This window comes from Cyclospora cayetanensis, unplaced genomic scaffold (genome assembly GCF_002999335.1).
Source record: "Cyclospora cayetanensis isolate NF1_C8 unplaced genomic scaffold, CcayRef3 CcayRef3_contig_63, whole genome shotgun sequence".
NCBI lineage: Eukaryota > Apicomplexa > Conoidasida > Eucoccidiorida > Eimeriidae > Cyclospora > Cyclospora cayetanensis.
The window spans coordinates 66,432-89,614 of record NW_020312624.1 but is presented as its reverse complement, the minus strand read 5'-3'; the positions used below and the strand labels follow the sequence as shown (position 1 = coordinate 89,614).

Genomic DNA, 23,183 nt, shown 5'->3' with positions numbered 1-23,183 from the left:
GGCTAAGCGGCACCTACGAACGCCTTTTACTAAGCTGGCGGAATTTCCCATGAATTCATAAAGAATCACCTAGTTGATTTGTCTGCTCTTAGCCCTCAGCCTGTGCAGGGTGGCATTCGCTGGATACAATAAACCGCAGCGATGCGTGCATGTGTAGCTAGTTGAACAAGGGGCAACGAGCTGTGAAAGCTCGGAGTGCTTACAGGATCCAGCTACACTCACCGTTGTTGGACCTTGGCCAGTGTATGGGGAAGTCTAAGGGAGACCGCAGAGCGAAGAATAACCGGGGTCTATTCAAAGAAGTTTAAATGTGGAGAGATGTGTCTGCCTACCGACACCCTAGGTGGAGCCTTACCAGTGTCAGGTTTACCACACAAATTTAGTTGTCTGGATTCAATAACATTATTTGAATGCCAATAATCTTATTTTCTCTCGAAACATTTTGAGAGAAAAATCCCTGTGGCGATGGATGATGACGGAGGCAGGGCACCTTTCCGGGCTACAGAGGCTGAATCGCCTGAGGATGTAAACGCACGAGCTCTCTGATTGGTACCAAAACATCACAATTTTAGTCGAGAAAATGTTTATGGGTATGTGAATGATGTTGCCATGCGAACCAGGATTCTACGTTTCCATGGATGACTACGAAATATTTTGCTACCCGGCTGGAGATGGACCTCGCCTTGTGTCCCTGAAGCAAAGACATGCGAGTGCTCCGTGCGAGCTGTCTACTAAAAGAAGGAGTGCCACAAGAATTGTCGCCTAATGTATACAGAGGAGGTCATCTGCTTGCGGAAATCACTACAGTTCAAGCCTTCATACAAGCCTTTTCTTTTGGGTGTATGCTGAGATCAGCCCGACAGCAATCACTGAGGGAACTAAAAAACTTATGAAAGGAGCTCAATGAATAGCTTGTCATGTGAAGGAATATATATCTTTGGCTCCCAAAAGCCACAGCGTGAACAAATATCTGCTCTGATAGTGGTTAATATGAAGTTCACAAGAAGTCTCCCGTTAGGTGAAAACAGGAAGGGCAGAAACCCAGCGAACGAAATTCCGCCCATTGGGAGTCCTAAAGTCATGGGCTACGTGAAAGTTAAGGGAAAAATGGGCGCACCTTTAGCATCCTTGGCTGAAAAGGAAGTGCCAAGCCGAGCTTTAGAACACACTTGTAGATGTCGAGGCTGGGTCACTTGGCAAAAGCATACAGGCTTAGGTGGAGTTAAAACAAAGGGTAGAGAGAAATAGTCAGCGTCCAGTGCCAGGATAACCTTTTTCAAGCCCACTGCCAACGAGAAACAAGTTATTGAATTACCGACTGAATCAGTCGAAAAGAAAAAATGTTTTAGGGAAAGCCGCCATACCACTGCATTTAAAGCCATTAAATGATCGAAAAACAACTGTTTTAAAACATGGGGTACTACAACCTGCAGCATTCCATCTAAGGTCTGCGAACAAAGAAGCCTGTATGTGGACTCAATGCAAGCGCACAATAAAGTTATTGATCGATAAACCAAGGGAAATTTTTTCCGTTAAACCCTCATGCCGTCATGCGATCCACGTGAGGGGAGAGCCATAGCTGAGATCAGCGTTGCTGCACCCTCTAAACACTCCGAGCAGTCACAGCAGGCGGCGCACTGTGTCTAATGCATACGCACACTCTGCGCCCTACTGCATCAAGCCAAGTCTACTCTGCAGGAAATCAGATGTTCCTTCAGATAAAGCAGTTACTCAAGTCTTTACACATTAATAGAAATACCAAGTGCTGCAGAAATTCACTATGTAGCCTATGCTCCACATACTACATGTATACGTCGAAGCCGTTTGTCGATGAATATTAGATTGTTGTGTACCTGGGTGCAAATGAAAACTCGGAGTTGTTAAAGGCTACAGAAGCGCCCATTCACCTAAGCTGTCCCTCTTTCCTATCATGCTGACACCCTGAAAGGGAGAAGACCGGAGGGAGACACCTAGGAGAAAACTTCTCTGAGATTGGCACACGTAAGAGCTCTTTGTCCCTTTTTGCATTGGTTCAAGGAAACAATGAAACCTCTAAAAAGACCCTGGGTAAGGTGTTACACCAAGAATTGTAGAATGTCTGATCGGAGTGCTTTCACCGTGACCAGTGCATTTGTGCGGCCTCTTTGGCCTACGAGGAGCCACGGAACGATCCCCGATTACTTAGAGCGCCTGCCTAAGGGTTGCCAAGGGTCATTCTTCTCTGTAGATTAAGCAGCCAGGTGTACAAATGTGCATGGCGGCTCTTGCAATAGGCGCTTGCTGCGTTTTGCCAGAACTCGCATTTGAAGCAATAAGCCATACGAAAGATTAGGACCTATTCATACTGCGGCAGTGGTTTTTATGGCGCCCCTAAACTGCATTAACGACGGCCGGGGGCCTCTTATGGCTCTCGGCGTGCGATGCCTGAATTCGCCTGGTGCTGGCGGCTGACCGTCCCACGGCAGCTGCCTGCTGTACCGCGTGCGTCTTCCGCTAAAGACACAGTTATTCGCAATAAAAGACGAAAAATAACGGAAACGTGGAATGCTGCATGAAAATGTTCGGCGGTTACATGCCGGGCGGCTGCATTCCGCCACAGTGCCAATGGGGCTGTTGTAGCGGCAACTAATGCCAGAGGGTATTCGTTGTACACCCAAGGCTTCCTCGTAAACTCGGCCCTCTCCAGCATCCGTCTTTCCGGTTTCATGCTTTATTCTTCGCTTGAAACTTTCAAGTTTGCTCCGGATTTCTTGGCCAGTTTGCGCTGTTGTTTAATCCTTCTTACATGCCCCCGCGCTGGAGCGACGGCAGCAGCAAACGCGGCAGCAGCAGCAAAAGGAGAATTAACTACATCCGCACTTTTATCCACATCTTTCGGCCGCAGATTAGAGCTTCGGCCGTCGTGAGACCTCCACAGTGAGCTGCGCGTCCGTGCATGCGAGCATCTCTTTCTGAACCTGAACTCTGCGTTTTCCATAGACTGCAACGCCTTGCGCCATGGAGGGTGAAGCCGCGGATTATTACGCAGTGCTAGGCGTTTCGCGCAACGCTTCGAACGAGGAGATTAAGAAGGCTTATAGAAAGCTTGCCATTCGATGGCACCCAGGTATGTTTACACGTGGGCAGGAACTGCAGGGAGAGTTTCTTGCGGCCCGAGACACTACACAGAGGCAGGCGTCGAAAGGGGGCTGGCGAGGAGCCTGCGATCGCGTGCAGCTGGATGGAGAGAAGGCGCTGCCGTCAGCACAACGGTAACAGCAACAGCGTTGAGACACCCTAGGTCAACAAGAGCATCCGCCGAAGGGCTTTTTTGTATATCGTGTGCAGACAAGAACAAAGAGCGTCAGGAGCAGGCGACCGAGCGCTTCAAGGCTATTTCCGAGGCCTATGAAGTTCTCTCGAACGAGGAGAAGCGCAGGCTCTACGACAGTACGGCTCGCAGCACTGACCCTCGGTGGCGTAGGTGTTTCTTGGCACGACACGTCGTGGCTTTGGGCTAGAAATACCTCCATCCCCCGCCTCCCTCCTGTTCCCCTTTTCCCTGCTCCGCATACTTCACTGCAGCTGCGGTGTGAATGTGTGTGTACTTGCTGGTCGCTGCCGTGTCGCGCAGTTAGTTCTTCGGCTCCTAGCAGTGCCCCTGGAATGCGACGCACTCAGTCAGGTGCAGCAGCAGCAGCAGCAGCGGCGGCAGCGGCTGCGGAGTTCGCCCGTTTCCATGAAGCCTTCCAATTCAGCGATGCTCAGCGCATTTTCGAGATGGCGTTCGGCGGCTCGCCTTTTGGACGGTGAGAGGGCATGCAGACGTGTGCGTTCGGGGGCATCCTGGCCTTGTGGCAGCCCTTTTCAGCGAGCGCATGCATGCGCCTATTGGGTTGTAAAATTGTCTTGCGTTCTTGGGTGCGCGGGGGTGGTTTCAGAGGCCTCTTCGAGGAAGCGGATAGCTTTTTTGGAGGAGTAGGAATGAGTCAGCGCCAAGCCATGGGGGCACCTGCCAGCTCTTACCATAGATCCAGGACCTTCACGAATGCGCATGGTGAGCGGTGGTAGTAGCCGACTACTGCAACGAGCTTTCTCTTCGAGCGCCAATGCTTCAGGCCAGGGAGGGGTCGCCTTGATGTGGAGGAGTGGCTGTGGAGCCTTGGCAGCAGCTGGCAAGCCGTTTTTTTCGGCGTTTCTGCGTTTAAAAAGCGAAAAACGGCCAGCTGAGAGTCTGGGGAGTGTGCGTTGCAGCAGCCAGCGGCTTCCCTAGTCCTTTCGGCAGTCTTCACGGCGATCTGTTCGGCGATTTCTTCGACAGTTCTTTCGGCGGCATGGGGAGTACGCTGTCACGCCTCGCGTGAAACCCTTCAATCCTCTAAGCCCTCCTTAAGTCGGAAGGCAGCACGCTGTGAGGGTCGGACCTGCCACGCTTTTTCATGTGCGATGTGTCATGTCTCAATTTATTGGCAAGGGGCGCAGCCGTGCAAAAGGCTGTTGCGGATGCGGGTGCTGCGCCTCCCTGGATCCCCGTTAGGCTGTTGTTGCTCTCTTTCTCTGTGTATAGATATGTATATATATGTATATGTGTATATGTTTATGTATGTAATTGTATGTATGTAATTGTATGTATGTAATTGTATGTATGCATCTATGTGTGTGTACGTATGTGCGTGTGTACAGCGAGTATCATGCAGCATCAGTCTCAGTCCATGGGTGGCAGAGGCAGCCGCCAAGTGATGATGTCGTCCTCGTCTTCTTCTTTCGGCGGGGGGGGCGGCTTTTCCCGTTCTGTGTCTTCCCATACAAAGGTCGTCAATGGACGGACAGTTACGGTGACAGAAGAAGTCTACACGACTCCTGACGGTGCGGTAGCGTAAACACAGACATACACACACAGACATACACACACAGACATGCACACATGTGGTGATGGCAGCCCCTTTCTGCACGCTGTGCTCAATCTATATCTCTCAATATTAATTCTCCATCTACATATATGTGTGTCTCGTGCTGTCCCTCTGTGTCTGTCTTGTCTCGTATGTGCGGCATGGTGGCTGCCGCTCTCAATTAGTGCCCCGTCTCGTGTAGCAGCTGCTGCATCAACAGGGAGTTTTCTTCATGGGTCCCGCTGGCTGGAGGGAATTTTTCGGAAAAACTAATATAGGGGGTCCTGTTGGTGTTTGCTGCGTCCTCTTCTTTTTTCAGGAGTCACCCATCGCTCCGTCACGCACACGGAAGATGATGGAAGGGGCAACGTGAGAACTTACCAAGGCGATCCTAGCAGCGCTTCTTCCTCGACCAGAAGACTTCGCTACTAGAAAGGGCGAGCCTTTACAGTATACAGCATAGCGGTTTCAGCACTTTAGGGGGCTATTCAGCGCCACGGCTGTGGTGGACCTGTCGAGGCAGGCGTGGCAGCAACGGTGAGAGCGGCAGCAACAGTATCTTGTGAGCATCAATTAGTTCTAGGGTTAGCAGCGAAGAAGACGTGCAAAGAGGGCGGTTTCTACGCGGCCTCTTGCACGGACGTTCTCTTTGTGTGCCACGACGGGCTGCTGTAGCGGATGTTGGCACTGTAGCGACGACAACACACCAGCACCAGCGACAGCATCCTCAGTAACTATGTCCAGAAGACTCGGACAGTTTTTTTGTAAACACGGGGCTGCTGTTTGCCTATATATAGATGTAGTGTTTTGCGGCTGTCTCGTGTATCACAATTTCCTGCCAGGACTGGCTGTCGCGCTTCTTGTGTTGCTTGTGGCGGCGTGCCTCCTGTCTGTCCGTCAGCTAGTTAGTCTGTTTTTGTTGTTGTTTGTTCGCCTCTGTTGCCTCGCGGCTTTCTTGGCGCGTGGACACCATGATGCTACATCCCTTCACCTCATGGGCGTATGCCTGCGGCAGTGTAGTATACGCGTTGAGAATTAGTAGTACACAAAGCCTCCGGGAAGGTGGAAAGACGAGGCAGGAAGGGGGGGAAGGAAGGGAGGGGCAGGTATGGATGCATGCGATAGGGGACGCGCTGCCAGCTGCAAGAAGCTGCGAGGCGCAGGAGCTTATTGTAAGGCGCGCGGCGGCGTCCTCAGGGAAAGAAACATTCTGTATGAACAGCTACTCGAAGGAGGCCCTCTAGCTAGCTAGCGATGGCCTCTACGATGCGGCAGTAGGGCTGTAGATGACGATGCTCCCGTTGCCTACACTCACTTCACAGCACTCCTAGTTTTTAAAGTGGTGGGCAAGAGAAACAACTGCTCAACGGGCAGGAGCACGCACAGGAAAGTTGCCCTCGCAGCGCCCCAGCAAACACGGTTCACTAGGGGAGCAAGGCCTGTTCCTTAAGTGTATCTACAGGCCGCCTGAGATGCGGGAAACGGCGCAGCTGGGAAGGCAGCTGGATAGATAGTTGGCTGCGAGGGGCGGCAAAGGGCATGCGAGAGACGCGCCACCTATTGACGTAAAATAGCCGCCTTAGCGGCGGGCAGGCGCATCCGGGGGGGGCAAGCGATTGGCGAACGCGCTACACGAAACGAGGCCTTCCTTTCGGCACGCTGCCGCTGGACAGTCAGCTGGCTGTATTCACGCGGAAGGGGCAAGGCGCTGATTAAGGAGTGCAGAGAGGAACAGACTCTCCATGGAGGCCGATGAATACCACCCTTGTCTTGTTCTACGCGCGAGCGAGCGAGTGAGCGAGCGCCGCGCCGCACTGGAGGGCACAGCGCCCACCATGCCAGACAGGCCTCGCCTCATAGCCCCCAAAGCCAACTCATCTTTTCACACGCAGGAGGCTGGCAGATAGCCTCATAGTCCAACGCAGCTGTTTGTTGCAGCGTAGGCCCCCCTGGAGCGTAGCCTGTTAGGGGAGTCAAGCGGCTCGCTTTGCAGACGTTTTCAAGCTTCCGTTCGGGGTCATGGGGGTTGTGCGTTTGTACACTGGTGAATTCCTTGGTACAAAGCGGGGAGCTTGAGACTCAGCTCTCAACACCCCACTCAGTGAGACGCAGCTTCCAACATCCTACTCGACTCAAGGCTGCGTGCCTGGTGCACGCCAAGCTACCCTACGCCCATGTGTGTGCGCGTCGTGCAGCGCGCTTTCTGAGGCAGACTGTTTCTTCTTCTTAGCATCGCCCCGGTGCGCTCACTACCCAACTTCTAGGCCGAAAAAAGTCCCCTGTGCGGGCAGCCGCAAGGCCACTGCGGGGAAACACGGAGAGGCGGAGCGCAGACACTCTAGCCCTCGGAAGAAAGAAGACGACAAGGACGCACTCCCGACTGCAGGAGGTTCGACTGCGAGGCAAAGCCTTTGGGGGTCCTTCTTCACAAGGCTCGCAAGACGAATGTGTGTGCCTTGTTCCGGCGGAGATGCCAACGGCGTTGCCCCTCCTCGCGTCTCTGGGGGTATCGCTCGCTGTACCTCTTGGAAAGACCTCATCTGACGGGAGGCGCGCTATTTCCTCCATGGCCCTGAAAACTTACTTCGCCCGCTCCTGCACAAATCCCATATACATGCAGCTGTGGATGCAAGCAATAAAAGGCGAGATGCGCACACGCACATCCAGCTTGAGCCTCTGTTGCAAACTCTCTGCGCACGCCAATCCGGCTCTAAAATGTCGGATTGCCTGAGATCACCTGAAGCAGAGAGGGCAAGCAAGGCGTCGGACGGGGGAGAAGGAGCGCGCGACGCAAGGCTGTAGAGAGCTTTTCAAGTCATTGCACTCCGTTTATGACAGGAGGAGGAGGACGAAGGTACAGAGACGCGGATACAAAGTCTCAGCACCCGCCTTCTCCCCTTCCTCCGTCCTGCACGCCTGCGTTTCGGCAGCCCTTCTTTATTGGCCGCTGTGCTGCTGCCCCTCTTCCCCAATTGCAACAGGCCGCGCCCTTCCAATTCTTTTCGCACATTCCAGGGGGCCACTCGAATTTCCAACGTGCATGCTGCACCGCCCTTCCATTACGAAAGCTGCTGTAGACATCCTCCAGAGGCACGCGTCACCCCATGGCTTCCTCCTTGTGCATTTACTCCCATAGAAATCGCTCAAATGCCGCCGAGGGCGTCCGTCATGATGACGTCTGTCACCTAATACACACCCCCCCAAAAGCTCCCGCTTCTCTCCCTTCGGGATTCCCTTCCTCCTCCTGACAGAACACCTCCCGCCGCGTGCTGTCCTCCTCTTTGTTCGCCGCTGCTGCAATATCTTGCCGCTGCGATCGCAACTGGCTTGCCACTACTTTTGTTTGTCACCCTGCGGAAGCTCCGTGCCGAAGACAACATTCTAGAACTTGGGAGAGACGCCAGCCCCCGAGACGGCCATCTGAGGTGATGTTTACGTGATAAACTCGCCTCGCAGGTTTCTGAGGTAAGGGAGATATTCCGCCGCTGAGCAGTGGGGTGTTGGATTGTGCACCAGATCGTAGAGTAAATAGCCGGAGGCCGCCCGGCTAGGCCTTCCAAACAAACCGTTGCGGCAAGATCACGGAAAAGAATAAATAGTTCGGGTCAGAGAGAGAGTCAGCAACAGGATTGGAGGCGTTACCAGCCTGCACAGACACGCAGGAGGTAAACAGTTGGGCAGCATCCGCACACGAGAGGTGAGCATTGACGGCCAAACGCTCGCCTTCTTAACCATCCAGCCAGCCCACAGACAGCTGACAGACATGCATGTCTAAGTGCATGTTTGTATGCATACATGCATGCGTACATCCAGGAAGGGAGGCGATCAGGAGACGGCAAGAAGGCCACAGAGAGGAAGACGGATATGCCGCTCGCTGTCCATGGGTTGGTTCCAGCTGGAACGGGTTGAAGTAGGGGGGGAGTAGTGGGGAGAAACGGCGGGGGAGGGAGACGCAAGTTGCACACGCACCTGAAAAGATCCATTGCATTGGCAGCTTGTGATGCACTGCATGCACGAAGAAGTGAAACTACCCTCACATATCCATTACCGGGCAGCCTTTCTTCTGGGAAATGGAACAAGAAGCGACGCAGCAAATACTCGAGTAGAGACCGTAGGAAAATGCCAAAAGAAAAGAGGCTGGCGAACAAATAGACGCTTAGAGAAGAGAAAGGCAGGAACGTCATACAGGTGCAATGCGGAACCACAGCACAAATACCTACCACCACCAAGTCTTTGTAAAAGTTTCTTGCCTACAGAACACGCAAACAAACAAACACACACACACGCACACACACACAAACAAAGGCTTCTAAGGGCTGACTGTGGGGTCGTCCCTCCACCTTTTGCATCCTGCCTTCTAAGTTGTATCTTGGTTTCCCCGTTGCAGAGGGTACTCGCTAACACTGCATCCCTCCGGGCACTCACATTGCAAGCGTTGAAGTTTGCGCACACTCTTTCAACGAACTCCCTTACGGGACCTTTGGAATAAAACCTAACATTACTCACACAAACGGTGTTGGATGTGCCTGGAAAACGCTTCCTGTAGACCTCCATTCATCGGTTAGCCGCAGGGAGAGGCCTCACTTCAGACACGGTACAAGCTTTCGAGAAAGTTGTTAAGCATTTATTTCAAAGAGAGTTTTCCTCCCCTTTTTCGTTTGCCAGCGCCCTTCAGGCATCCCTCAGAAATCAGGAGGGATAGCGATGCTGCGTGTAGCTGGACTCTCCGAGGAATCACAGCTAGCTACATACAGCACGAATTGCATACGCATACAACTTTGCATCTCGTTGTTTTGATCGAATGCTACATTGTAATCAAGAACGTGTACGCCCTAGCCCAATCAAGTGTACAATTGTCTACTAATTCTTAGTCAGGTAGTATAGTACGTGTAGTAGAATGCTTCGAAGTGTATCTCAACCCGCCACACGCCTCTTGCCCCCAAATTCCATGGGGTCTCGCCGTATGATGCCACAGCTAGGATCCCTTTGATGTGCGTAAGACCCCACCCCGAGCATAGCGTAGGCACAGCCTTCGCGTTTGCGGCATGAGGATAGCTCACGCAACCCTGCATCCATTAACCTACAAGCACTGCCATACAGCACAGCTTTAGTCCCCGAGGGCTTCGTAAAACAATATAAGGGCGGCAGAAGGTGCTAAAGTGTTGTGTTTAGACAGCACAAAGCGGCGAACTTGAGTAAAAGATGAACAACAGATCCTTTGCAGAGATAGTAGGGAGTTCCGGATGTACAGCCAAAGCGTTACAAAGTGTAGAAGGTCCCTCAAGGGAAACAAACGGCAAGGCGCTCCAGAGGCTCTGTGTCTCGCACCCCTAGCGGAGGGTTCTCACGGGCTTCCCTTCACCAAGCGCCTATTCCGCCTGTAGATTTGGTGAGCTTCCAGCGGTCCAGGGAAAATAAAAGTACCTCGCGGCAGTCAAAACTGCACAGCGCCTAGAATTGTCCCTTTGTGCAGCGCGCCATATGCGAGTGCACTCGTAAAAAGGAAGATGATTACGCTTTATGATGCTGGAGTGCAGACACCACTGCTTCAGTGGAGCGGACCCCCTTTATTTTCCCCGTCACCGACCTCAGCTGAGACATCCCTTCCAGTGTCACGGACTCCTGTTCGCTGAGCTGCCTCTACACTCTGTGGAAGCTGCCGGACTGCTGGGAATTCTGGAATCGGAGGAGGGGCTCTGCAGCCGAGAAGTTCAATTCACTGCCGGCGCAAGATGGCAGAAGCAATAGTGAGGTGAAGGCCGTCAAGAGCACCCCGCGAAGCAAATGCCAGCAGCGCAAAGAGGCATCAACAAATGAGCAGAGGGGACACCCTTCTGCATTTTTATTCATTAGAAATCCCCAGTGCGCGTTCGCTGTGCTGGCGCGTGCAGCCTAAAGCCAGAGGCTGTGCGCCTGAGCAGAAACGCAGGGGTTCCCCCTTTTTGCAGCGAGTGCGTGCCATGCAGGTACACTTCTTTCTCTACTTTACGCGCGCCGGGAAGCTTGCAACGATCCCGTTTGCTTGACAGGTCGCTGAAGTCAAAAGACAACGCTTGTGCCGCTTGCCCAACGCTGTTCAGTTTCAGCGCCTGCCTGTTTTTCTGGCATGCTCCAAAGCCTATTAGTCCTAAACGCTACTCCGAATGCTTTCACCATGCCCTCTTATGCCCAGACTGTGTTCGGCACAGACCGCCCGCCCCGCCTGATGCAAAGGCCTGGAGCGGCGTCTGTCGCTGCGTTTCCGCAGACGGCACCATAGCAGCAGTCACTAAAAGACTCTCGACGCTGTCTTTATTCTATCCCCGAGCACCCTCAACGTATCGCTGCTCTATGTCAGCGTTCGCCAAAAAAGCACACAACGCCACAGGATCCTCCTTCGGTTCCTGCTTTTTAAGCTCCTCCCTCCCTCCCCTCTCTGACGCCTCCCAAGAGGCAAAGCGTCAGCAGCGCCATCCGCACAAAAAGACCGTTGGCTGCCTGTTGAAAGTAGCAGCAGAACGGTGAGGCATCCACGCACACAGAGAGCTCAGACACACGCGGCAGCGGATGCAGCACCTGGAGGACGCAGACAGACAGAGCGAACGCAGCAACAACACGCCGTACGAAAGTACAAAAAAAAGCTTCGCAAACAACTGAAAGCAGATGCCTCCCTCGCCCGAGGCTGAAGTGGAATTGTTGCGCACCTTGAGATCCGGCTTCCCATAGGTCTCTAGAAACGCCTTTGTGATGGTGAGTTCTGCATTTCCGCTGCGTTCCGTGCCCCCTTGAGCCGCCAAGGGGGGTGCCTCGGGAGTTGGCATCCTCTCCAGCTGTACGCGGGTAACGTACAGGAAGTCGCAAAGCGGCAAAGCGGAAGACAGAGAATCCGAAAGGCAGCAGTACGCATTTGGATCAAGACCCTGAGAAACAGCACCTCAGAGTTTCCAGAGATGGAGGAGCTTTCGTATCTAAGCCTCCTCTTCCCGCCTTCCGTGTGCAGCAAACGCCGCGCCAGAACCTCTGAACGTGTGACTTCAAACCTCGAGGACGAACCTGCTGCTTGAAAATATGCTTGACTTCCAGCAGGAAGGCCTCGTCGGGGTGAAGGCCATGCGCAGGAACAAAAAAGAGGCGCACAGAGAGACGCGCCAGCAGCAAAGCCAAGGAGTGTACAGTCCTGAGCACCACGCCCCATACACACCGCCTTCCCGCCGAGAACGACGCATTAGTCGTCATGACACTTTCGTGGCGTCTATGTAGAAGCGCCAGCCGCTGCGATTCGGGGAGACTTTACGGGGGAGGAAGAGGGGCTGCGAGACACGCGTAGTCGATCTTCTTATCCGGAGCGTGCCGTTCTACCTGCCGTATTTCAGATCTCCCCAGAAGACAAGCGACAGCTGAGGCGGTTTTTTCACCGACGCGTGCTCCTGGCAGCCTGTGAGGACGGCAGTGACTGCAGCGCTAAACCATTGACTCTGCTGCTCTGCAACAGTAAACAAATCCAGCAAGGCCTGGGTTGGATGCTCTCCACAGCCATCTCCACCGGAGAGCAAAACGCACTTCCTCTCGCTGCCGCTTGCGCCGCCTCCGTTGCAGCCCCCAACAGGAGAACAAAATCCAAATTCGGGGGAGGAAATAGAAGCGCAGCTGCCCTGAGCAAAAACACTCACCCTAAGAGACACACATAAATATGTACATACACATATATATACATACACAATTACGTGTATACATATATATATATATATATATATATATTTACATATCTATATATGTATGCACACATATATAGTACACATACACACATAAGCAGTACACATACACACATAAGCAGTACACATACACACATATATACATGTATGTATGCACACATATAAATAAACCAATAAATAAATAAATATATATATATACGGACATACATAGTACACATCATACACAGAGCATTAGCCCACGGCGCTTTCCCACGCATGCGGCTCGAACAAGGCCGACCTAGCAACAGCAGGATGTCAGCCCTCCTGCTGTTCGTACAGCAGTGTTGCGACGGCAGCTGCTGACCTTATCCGGATGCCGCATGATTACTGCGTCTGAATAAGATGCAAACATGCGCAGTGTGTCGCTCAGAGACTCCCCCTTCTTCACGGAGCTCGCCGCCTGCACACCACCCACCCTCCACACACTCGCGTCTTGAAGCCATTAAAGCCTCATTCAAACCGCCCTCAGCCCTACAAAAGCCTGTAGCATGAAGAATTTCCCGCAAACGCCGATGCATCCTCACCGTCCTTACGGCCTTCAAGTCCGAGGAGAAACTCGGGAACATAGTTGCTCACCTTCAAATCGGCATTGCTGATCACGCCAGCGCCAAGCCTGAGAGCTGCAGCCTCAAACGAGCAGCGCGTGCGGGTGCTCGGTTCGAAGAAGGCCGTTGCAACAACTTTTCCCTAACGCCACAAATTGTAATGAGGCGTCTGAGGCTTTGAGATAGCTGACACCGCCCTCCTACTGCTCCCGATCTGCGCTAGGCAGGCCGCAGTATCGTTCTTTCGCTTTTTTCGCATTTTCCTGCGTTTCTCGCTGCAGCCGTGAAAGGCGCAAAGGAAAGCCTTGGCTCACCTGCAGCACATGGTGAAGGGTGGTGTCTCCCCGCTCGAACCGGCGCTTCAGCTTCTGAGCAGCCAGGAGAATAGCGGCGATTTCCGCAGTGCTGATGAGGCTTACAGACACCACCGAGCGCCCACGAAGGGCTTCTGCAGCCTCCTGCAACAACGGAGCGAGATCCGCGCCAAAGGTGAACAACGACTGCTGCTGCTCCTGTTGCTGTTGCTGCTGCTGCACGCGCACAGACAGACAGACAGACACACACACACAGACAGACATACACACACACACACAGAAGCACATGCGTATCCCGCCTTCCATTTCGCTCTGCGATTGCCGCTCGGACGCCGTGTGAATCGCACAGCGCGCGGCGCAAACCTCATTTTGGTATATCGAATCGCCGGCAATTGGCATTGTGCTCCACAATTAAAGGGAAAAAGAAAAAGGAGGAGGCACAGGAGGGGGCGTAAAGGGCTCTCGGCTGGAGCCCTTCTACCTCCGATGTTGGCTAACGCACCTTGGGTGGGAAGGCGGCAACGGCTGCAGCGTCTGAAACCGCCATTTTGGGAATCTCCACGCCGTTTTCTGCACAAAATGTAAAATCGAACTGCACAGAAGACTCCCTCAAGTCAACCTCCGCGAGCGTGCACAGACAAGGCCAGCCGCGAAGTCACGCCGGGCCCCCTCGACCCCCACAGAAGCGTTTCTCATCACCACCCCAGGCACTTGGCGCTTTTTCCCCGTACAAACAACGAACCAGACCTCCGCAGATCCAGAAATGCTGAAATGTGTACGCTCTCAAAGGAACCATACACGCGAAAAGCAGCGGAAAATGAGTCTAATCCACGTTCCCCTCCAGGGAACCCCCGAATGCCCTCTAGGGAAGGCCTTCGCTAAATAGATTGCGAGAAAAGGCGAATCTTCCGCAGGCTCAAGGCAACAAGTCTCTGTGCTCTCCAGTGTATTCTTGCTTGCCAAAAAGCTTCTACGCCAATATATATGTATATATCGACTGGCTAAAGCGCTTCTAGCCCATACGCGGCATGAGACTCTTAAGACTGGCGGGGCCGCCTCACTTCCCTTTCAAGTACCTAATGACCTAACAGCCTGCGCGCACCAGACTGTACGCTACGCCCCTAATTTCTTCTTCGCCCTCCACCCCTCTCGACACTGGGGAATGTGCGCTTCTTCCAAGGCGCTCAACTCGAGAGCAAGAACTAGGCCGGCAGCTAGCACCGCCACCCAGGCGCCTAGGGCCTCCCTGCCTGCGGGAAAAGTGAATTCCTCTTTTGTTAAGCCGCTGCACCTCTAAGAAATACCTTAACTAAAGCATGTCGTGGGCTACAGCCGAAGGCAGCTACGCGTGCTCACGGGGTAGTTGGTCCTACAAACGCTGCCCCACTAGCGGGCCTGAACTATGGGGCCTAGAGGGAAGGGAAGAAGAGGGAGTGCACTGCCATGTGTTGCTGCTATAAGCAAAGGAAAGGCTATAAACAAAGGAAAGGAACAGAAAAAGAGAGTGCGGCAATGGCAATACCCTAGGGGAGGGCGAACCCCGCCCTTACTGCTGCTGGTGCTGGTGCTGTTGATGTTGTTGCTGCTGCTGCAGTCGAATGTTCTCTCTGAGTGTTTCTTCCAGCAAGTTTTGCAGCCGCCGAAGCTGCGCAACGTCTGCACCGCCGAGCGACCACGAAAACCTAAGACGCAGAGGCAGAGAGGCACAGTCTTGCAAACAGTGTTGCAATCCTTAAACTGCGAGCAAAGCCCACACCTCCTACCCCTTTCTTCCTCCCCTCCCCCTGATCCGCAATAAAGTCAGCGTGGCGTCTTTATGTCTGCACTTCCCGCCTCTCATACTTGGCGTGATGCGGTGGCCTATCCAACAAGGCACTGAGAGCTCGAGTTTTTTGCTGCAATTCTCTCTGAAGCCACAGCAGCGCAGCGCAGCGCCACACACAAAAGCGACTGCCTTTTGGTTCCGCAGGCAGTAAGGACGGGCTGCATGCGCAAACCTGCCGCAGCAGCAACAGCACTCCCCATCACCCTCGGCATCACACGCCGCTCTTCAACGCTGCAGCATCGGGCAGTTGGAAGACGTCTGTTCTTCCACCCTTCCTTCCATCTGTACACCTCCAGCAACAGACAATAATTATGCGAACCCTGAGGGAGGCTTCTGTAGCAACCGATTCGCGAAGTGCGGCAGAGAGACTTCTGTTGGTGTGCTGCAACCGCCGCAGCCGCTCTAGCAACTGAGGCTTCTCTTCCTCGGAATCAACCTGCTCTAGCTCTTGCTCTAGCTCTACCCCTTGCTCTACTAGCGACAGCTCCTCGCACTGTCTTCCACGGATCTGCAGCTGAAAGCCCCCAATATCTTCACACTCAGGGGAGCAGCAGCGGGCAGCGCCGCTCGAAACTGCTGGAGAGCCGTTGGAATTCTGTCTGTGGAAGGATGCTGCATATCCGCTGCCGGTGGAAGGCGAGTGAGGCGAAGGCGCCGAGTGTAGGCAGCCATCCTCGTGCAGACGCAACACTTGCTGATCGAGGGCAGCAGCAAGCAGCCTGCGACTTTGTTCCTCAGCCTGCAACAGTCGAAATGAACCGCCAGAAACAGCTCTAAAGAATGTCTTCTCTACATGCAGCCACAGCAGGGGCAACAAACAGCAGGCTGCGTCGCACCTCTTCGCGGTGCTTCTTTTCTTTGGCACACAGCTCCCGAAGATCACGGAGTTTCTGTTGCTGCCTGTGCAGCTGCTGCTGCAGCAGAGCCTGTTGCGATGACACGACAAACTGGAGAGCAGCAAGGTGCTGCTGCTGCAGTTGCTGCTGCAGCTGCTCGTGCGCCGGGTGTCCAGACACCTCCAGGCCGCTTTGTATCGAGAGGGGTGGCGTACTGCTGCAGCAGGAGGGAGTCAGAGCTCCCTCCGCAAATCCAGCAGGTTCTTTCGCCTCAGATGCTGCAGAGACACCTCGCTGCTTGCTGGATGTGCTGGGGGCAACTGAGGCTTCTCGCTGTCGCTGCAGCTGCGCTTCTGCTTCTTCCTTCAGCTGCAACAGCCGTTCGGCTTCTTCCTGCTGTCTGTGCAGCTGCTCTTGCAACGCCTCCCGTTCCCTAGCCGCTTCTTGCTGCACCTCCTTCAACTGCTGCCGCAGAGTCTCCGCTTCTTGCTGCTGCTCCTGCTGCAATCGATGCTGCATTTGTGCTTCCTCCCTACGCCTCTCCTGCTCCTGCTGTAGCGACTCCCGTGCCGTATCTCGCTCTGCAGCAAGGCTCTGCACGAATTACAGCCAACACGAAGAGGAGCAGTCCTGCACAAGCGGCTGGAAGCGCCTTCCCCAATATACTGACATACTGACAGCAGCAGGAGCAGCAACAGCAAAGTGCACCCGCGTGCCAGCCAGCCTACCGCGTGCTGCAGCTGCATTTCACGCAACTGAGACTCAACCTCGCTGAGAGAACACTTAAGACGAAACGCCTCGGCTGCTGCATCGCAGAGCTCTTCGAACTGCTGCCGAGATGGCAGGGGAGCTGTTGCTGCTGCTGCTGCTGCTGCTGCTTCTGCTGCTTCATCCTCAGGCGAACCTGCGGCTGCCGCCATTGGGGCCCTGGCTGCTGCTGCTGCTGCTGCTGCTGCTGCTTCAGACTCCTTCGCCATCCCCTCTTGCTGCTGCTCAACGGACTGGAATCGCTGCTGCTGCTGCTGCTGCTGCTGCTTGTGCTCATCTGCTTCTGTCTTCATCTGTGTCAGCATTACCGTCAGCCTGGGCAGCGTCGCAACAGCAGCAGCATCCACAAATCATAAGCAGCAACTACTCCAGAAGCTGCGATAGAACGAAGCGGAAATTAAAAAGTGTCACTGCAAGAACAACTGCCAAGGGAAGCACCAAACCCCACGCACAAAATATACGCACTGTACAATCTGCTTCGCCTGTCGCTCGTTTATATCGCGCTGCTTTTCCGCCTCCAGCTGTTGTTGCTGCAGCTTTTGAAGGAACAAAACACGTTCAGTCTCGTGCTGCTGCCTAGCTGCCTCCATTTGCTGCTGCAATTGCTGTTGCTCCAATTGCTGTTGCTGCGGAACGACGGGCGTAGATAGAGACTCAGCCAGCGCCTCCACCACGGCGGCTAGCAGCCTACCTTCCGGTTCTTGCTGCTGCGACACTGCCATTGTGTCTTCTGCTGCATTGTCTTGGGAAGACGAATTGCCCCCCGCCGCATGACTTACACCCTCTGTTGCAGCACAGGCGCTCGATGCATGCGGACGGGGTGTACCGACTGTGGCAGCTGCTGCATCCCCAAGAATGATGCCTTTAGCGAGCAATGCTGCAACAAAGCATTTTGCTGCATCCTCCAGGTTGAAGGCGGCAGGTTCCCTAGGCCTCTTTGCATTTGGCATATGCCGCAAAGCTTCCCTGTAGACGCTCACCTGCTCCCTGTCGAACAGAAACATAGCAGCACTCAAGCAGAAACAACGTGCAGCAACAGCAGCAGAAGCAGATAGAGCAACTCGATGGAATAATTACCAGGAGTCGCTCCAAAGGCAACATCAGCAACAGATGCAGCAACCAAATAGGAACAGACGCAGCAACCAAATAGCAACAGACGCAGCAACCAAATAGCAACAGATACGACAACGAAACAGCAACAGATGCAACAACCAAATAGCAACAGATGCAGCAACCAAATAGCAACAGACGCAGCAACCAAATAGCAACAGATGCAACAACGAAATAGCAAAAGATGCAGCAACCAAATAGGAACAGACGCAGCAACCAAATAGGAACAGACGCAGCAACCACATAGCAACAGATACAACAAACAAATAGCAACAGATGCAGCAACCACATAGCAACAGATGCAGCAACCAAATAGTAACCGATGCTACAACAACAGCAACGAAACAGCAGACGCATGGCTAGGCTAAAACCCATGTCTTGAATTAGACATACTTGAGGGCAGCCAGTTCGTGTTCTAGCTGTATAACATAGCCACCTGCTGCTGCTGCTGCAGTTGGAGCACAGCCAGCTGTATCGCCAACTAGGGCAGCTGCAGCAGCAGCGGCAGCTGCTGCTGCTGCACTTTCCGCCGCTGCAATACTCCCACTGCCGATGCGCCTACCTACACTGAGCAGCATGCGGCTTGCCGACGACAAGAGAGGCTGTTGTTGCTGTTGCTGCTGCTGTTGCTGTTGTTGTTGCTGTTGTTGTTGCTGTTGTCGCTGTTGCTGCTGCTGGTGTTGTTGTTGCTGCTGCTGTTGTTGTTGCTGGTGCATGTGGCGGCTGCCGTTTTGCCGCATCAAGAATGAAAGGACTGTGTCTCCCACATTCCCCCCTTTTGACTCAGGCTCTGCAGTAGCACATGCAGCGCTTGTGCGCGATAGAACACCTATTTCTGCATCGGCTGCACCTTGCGCAGCTGCTAAAAGCTCCGAAGTGCTACTAGCGGAGCTGTTAAACGAGGAAGCAGCAGCAGCAGCTGCAGCTACAGCTGCAGCAGCAGCAGCAAGAGGTTTGGCTGCCGCTCCTGCCCTTGAAAACTCCGTCTCGTCTGCGACATCATCCTCATCTACCGCAGACGTTGATGCCCTAGGGGTTTCGAAAATAGTGACACTCTCTCGTGCAAATCTGTCCACTGGAGGAGCTTCTGTTGCTGCATCAACAGTCTCTTGTGCTAACGTTGTTGCTGCATCAACAGTCTCTGGTGCTGCTGTTGCTGTTTCTTCTGCTAATTTATCCACTGAAGAAGCTTCTGGGGCTGTAGCCTTCGTTTCTGCTGCTGCAACAGTCTCTTGTGCTGCTGTTGCTGTCTCTTCTGCTAATTTATCCACTGAAGAAGCTTCTGCTGTTGCAACATTCGCTTCTGCTGCTGCAACAGTCTCTTGTGCTGCTGCAGCTGTCTCTTCTGCTAATTTATCCACTGAAGAAGCTTCTGCTGATGCAACATTCGCCTCTGCTAGAATTTCCACTAAAGAAGCTTCTGCTGCTGCAACAGTCTCTTGTGCTGCTGCAGCAGTTTCTTGTGCTGCTGCAACAGTCTCTTCTGCTAATTTATCCACTGACGAAGCTTCTGCTGCTGCAGCATTCACTTCTGCTGAAATTTCCACTGAAGAAGCTTCTGCTGATGCAACATTCGCTTCAGCTGATGCAACATTCGCTTCAGCTGCTGCAACAATTGCTTCTGCTGCTGTAGCAGTCTCTTGTGCTGCTGCCGTGTTTTCTAGTGCTGTCTGCGCAGCACAGCCTTCTGCTGCGGGTGCAGAGGATGTCGTTGCTGAAGCTGCACCTACATCCTTCTCAGATACACGCGAGCATGCAAAGGACTGAGCAGAGGGTTGCAGGCTGCCCTCTTTATTTTTGACACCAGCATGTTCATTGCTGCAGCGTAGCTTGCAGTTGAGGGGGCTGGGAATGCTATTTTCGCTGCAGCAGCTCCTGCTCCTTTGCGATGTGTGCTTACTCTGTCTGCTTGTGTTGCTGAGCACGCTATTCTCGTCAAGGCTGTGACTGCTTGCACCGGACGCGTTCATTAGAGAGACAGCCTTAGTCTTAGCTGCAGCTGCCGGCAAGGGCGGACAGCAGCAGCAGCAGCGTCAGCAGCGGCAGCTGCTGCTGCAGAAGAAGACGACTCTGCCGTTTCTGATGTGTGATGAGGGTGTCACCGTTGTTGTGGTTGCTCTTGCTGCGGTTGCAGCTGTTGCCGCTCCTGGTCTCAATGTGTCCTCGCAAGGGTGTATATAACGCATGCAAAACGCTGCTGCTGTTGCTGCTGTTGCTGTAGACGCGTTCAGCGCTTTCCGACATGCTTGCAAGAAGCTCCCACCAAGGACCTTGCGAAAAGTCGCATGAGCAGCTACACGGAGTGCGCGCGTCCGTCAGCCTCAAGCTTGCAGAGCATATATTTTTGCTGTCTGCTGAATGCCTAAAGAAGCCCCTTCACGCAGCTGCTGGCTGGCGCTAAATTGGGAACTCGGACGTAAGCGAGGCGCATGCGTAGCAGCTACGCCCGTCGCTGCGGCTGCTGCTGCTGCTGCTGCTGCTGCCGCGCGTACTGCTCTGCTGCAGAACCAGCGGCTTTATTTTGCCTTGCCTGCTAGAATCAAGTACTCAGGTAAGTCAATGTTGAAATTTCTGCAAGAGTCCGCTCAGTAGAAAACGCAGGAAACGCAAGAATCTCATCAGACATCAGCCCGCTCCGCCGCTCCAAGCCGTCGGCTGCGGCTGTAGCGCTCCCAGAGTCCTCCTTAGGAGTTCCCAAAGCGCATCATATTCCTTTACACCCCGTCGAAAACTGCCTCCCAAAAAGTAGAGCTGCACCCAAAAGTACATACTTACGGAAGGATTGGGGGGAAAGCGGTCATGCCGATTTTCGTGCATGCCCTCCACTTGCAGGAGCTGTGTATCTAAGCGCGTAGCGGCGGCCTGAAGCAGACCGCCAGAGAACTCTCTGGAGTGCACAGATTCGCGGAAAGGGGCCTTCATAAGAACGGCTCCCGCTTCCCGCCAGCGAGAGAAAACGCAGTCCGTAGTGTGCGCACACCTGGGGGCAGGTGACGACCTCCGCATTGTGGCGAGAGCAGCCGGTATGTCCGTCCCCTGTATCCATTTGTAGGTAGGCAGACAGGCAGGCAAGTGTGGCAAAGAAACTGATGTTCTGGAATGCTCCAAGTCCTAGGAAACCACAGAAGCCTCTTGATAAAAAGTGCGTACTGACACCGCAACAGCCGCACCATCTTCTTAGGCAAAGAGGGCGGTAGCTGTAACCCCAGCTCTGCGCCACGCGCCGAAAAAAGGGGCAGCCACGATGGCGAACGAGGCCCTTGACAAGTCTGCTATCTATGTGTCTTTCACTACCGACTCGGGGTCACCTGTAGAAAGCCCTCGGAAGTTTAGTGGTAGGGGGCGCGCGGTGTATGCGGACGGCTCCACTTTTGAAGGAGAGCTCGTAGAAGGCCGCCGCGAGGGCTATGGCACCTACGCGTTTCCAAATGGTGATAAATACGAAGGCCTCTACAAGAATGGGAAGCGGCACGGGAAGGGCAGACTCACGTTTTCCGACGGAGGCTTCTTCCATGGTGCGGTGCATACTGCTAAGCTCGCTATGCAGGGGGCCAGAGCCATGCGGCCACAGCTCATACAGAGCCGCGCCGAGGCTAATCTCAATGGGACGTAGGCTAAGAGTTGCTTCCGTGGAGTGGCGGCGGCAGCTGCCCCTGCTGATACAGCGCGAGGTGCCGCCTCCATTCAGGGAGAGCCGAGCTGCCTGCTCCCGTTCCGCGAAGCAGCCTTAAGGCGGGGGAAGGAGGGTTCTGTTGCAGCTGCTGCCACACACAAGCAAACCTGACTGCATGGGGGCAAGCCAGAATGAACCATCCAATGTCGTCTGTATATTTTGTTGTTGCTGCAGCAGCAGCTCCTGTTGCTGTTGTGGTTGCTGCTGCACCTGGTGCTGCTGTTGCTCCTGTCGCTGTTTTTGCTGTTGTTTTAACTGTTGTTGTTACATTGGTAATGCGGATACAGCTGCGTATTCTGCCGTTGCTTCCATCCCAGGAGAGTTTCTTTGCGGACAGCGGGAGGGCATGGGCGTCCGCCGCTTTGCGAACGGCGACTTTTACTTTGGGGAATGGAAGAAGGGGCTCTACAACGGCCAGGGAACGTACACGTTTGGCCAGAACAAACAAAAGGCGCGCAAACAGATATAAATACAGTGGAGCAGCACACGCTGACGTTGTTTGTGGCTTTCAGCACCTGAATTCTACTTTTTGTCGCTAGTTTGGGTAGAGAGCCAGCGTTACGCTCATGTGTTTCAGTGCAAAAAAACACCTTTTTAGATGTTCCTGATTTGGCACTTTGTAGGGATCTCGGTATTGGCGCTCGTATTTTTTCTCTCTTCCCCGTTTGAGGCAGTTCCTGGGTGCCTAGGGTGCAAAAAGATGCTGTGGAATCTGTATCCGCTGCTGCTGCTGCTAACGGTGGTGTTGGTGGTATTGGTGGTGGTGCTGCAGCTGAAGGGCGAATGGGTGGCTGGACAGCTCGTACGGGGTGACTGGATCTGGAGAGACAAGACAAGCTACTCGGGAACCTTCTGCGACAGCAAGCCGCAGGGCGAGGGTCTCTGGCGCTTCCCCACGGGAACTGAAGTTGCTGGGGTGTACAGCCAGCGCGTGATACCTACTGACACCCGAGCAGCAGGAGCAGCGAAGGGAGAGGACGAACCTCTAGGGGCGCCACTGGTAAAGAGCCAGCAGGTCCTCCTTTCCTGGCAGACAGAGAATGTCAGCGTCACTCCCTTTCTGGAGTCCAATGGACATTGAGAATGCGCTGATTACAAGCAAGTCGCCAATAGCCGCTCCCTCTCTCTGTGCCTCTCTCTCTATCTGCCTCTCTGTGTCGCTCTATCTGCTGCCACAAGCCGCAATATACCGGGGGCGGTCTCTTAGGCCTGGCGCGCTCAGCAGACGCCAAGCAGCCAGCTGTATCGACGGCAGACAGTTTTCAGACTCTTCGCCATAGCGCCCCCCATGCCCCCCTTTTCAGGCCTCCAGAGATTGCTGCTTCGCCCCTGGCACGAAACGCCGTCAAGGGGTCTCTTAGAGGTGAATGCATCTCGGAGGAGACACCTGCGTTTTAAGGGCCGTCCACTACAACCCCACGAACAACCCCTTTAGACAGGGTTTGTGCCCCCTTAGAGGCAGAGGCATGGCAAATGAAAAGGCGCACTCTCCAGTGCTTCGGAAAATAGGGGGA

At 53.9% G+C, this 23,183-nt stretch overlaps 3 protein-coding genes and 1 pseudogene across 3 annotated transcripts; 2 read left to right on the top strand and 2 right to left on the bottom strand.

Moving 5' to 3' along the window:
* The first annotated feature begins 2,997 nt into the window (after positions 1-2,997).
* Positions 2,998-5,300, top strand: LOC34619692 (dnaJ homolog subfamily B member 3). The gene is made up of 4 exons (XM_026335241.1): positions 2,998-3,106; positions 3,328-3,429; positions 3,614-3,788; positions 5,147-5,300. Exons 1-4 carry the CDS (start codon positions 2,998-3,000, stop codon positions 5,298-5,300), a joined length of 540 nt encoding a protein of 179 aa, XP_026191026.1.
* A 3,000-nt stretch (positions 5,301-8,300) lies between these two features.
* LOC113146812 lies at positions 8,301-9,422 on the bottom strand (annotated as a pseudogene).
* Positions 9,423-11,258: 1,836 nt separating this feature from the next.
* LOC34621598 lies at positions 11,259-21,002 on the bottom strand. Its single transcript, XM_026335250.1, is given in 25 exon segments — positions 11,259-11,423; positions 11,552-11,767; positions 11,901-12,024; positions 12,207-12,499; positions 12,903-12,998; positions 13,175-13,285; positions 13,458-13,670; positions 13,960-14,027; positions 14,133-14,223; positions 14,349-14,412; positions 15,300-15,364; positions 15,602-16,021; positions 16,119-16,271; positions 16,488-16,712; positions 16,847-17,011; positions 17,093-17,201; positions 17,352-17,873; positions 18,390-18,624; positions 18,627-18,649; positions 18,780-18,865; positions 18,968-19,135; positions 19,631-19,722; positions 19,827-19,943; positions 20,071-20,266; positions 20,772-21,002. Coding segments are annotated over 25 exon segments (4,248 nt in total).
* A 238-nt stretch (positions 21,003-21,240) lies between these two features.
* On the top strand, positions 21,241-23,067 carry LOC113146811 (radial spoke head 1 homolog). The gene is made up of 4 exons (XM_026335249.1): positions 21,241-21,511; positions 21,987-22,120; positions 22,442-22,711; positions 22,849-23,067. The coding sequence occupies exons 1-4, from the start codon at positions 21,241-21,243 to the stop codon at positions 23,065-23,067; spliced, it is 894 nt and encodes a 297-aa protein (XP_026191034.1).
* The last annotated feature ends 116 nt before the right edge of the window (positions 23,068-23,183 follow it).

Bases quoted from the DNA above. Each gene is read 5' to 3' on its own strand.
- LOC113146811 (XM_026335249.1), top strand. From the start codon at position 21,241: ATGGCGAACGAGGCCCTTGACAAGTCTGCTATCTATGTGTCTTTCACT. The intron at 22,121-22,441 runs GCGCGCAAACAG...GTGGTGCTGCAG, and splicing joins TTGGCCAGAACAAACAAAAG to CTGAAGGGCGAATGGGTGGC. The intron at 22,712-22,848 runs GTCAGCGTCACT...TGCTGCCACAAG, and splicing joins TTTCCTGGCAGACAGAGAAT to CCGCAATATACCGGGGGCGG.
- LOC34619692 (XM_026335241.1), top strand. From the start codon at position 2,998: ATGGAGGGTGAAGCCGCGGATTATTACGCAGTGCTAGGCGTTTCGCGC. The intron at 3,107-3,327 runs GTATGTTTACAC...TATCGTGTGCAG, and splicing joins TGCCATTCGATGGCACCCAG to ACAAGAACAAAGAGCGTCAG. The intron at 3,430-3,613 runs GTACGGCTCGCA...CGTGTCGCGCAG, and splicing joins GAAGCGCAGGCTCTACGACA to TTAGTTCTTCGGCTCCTAGC.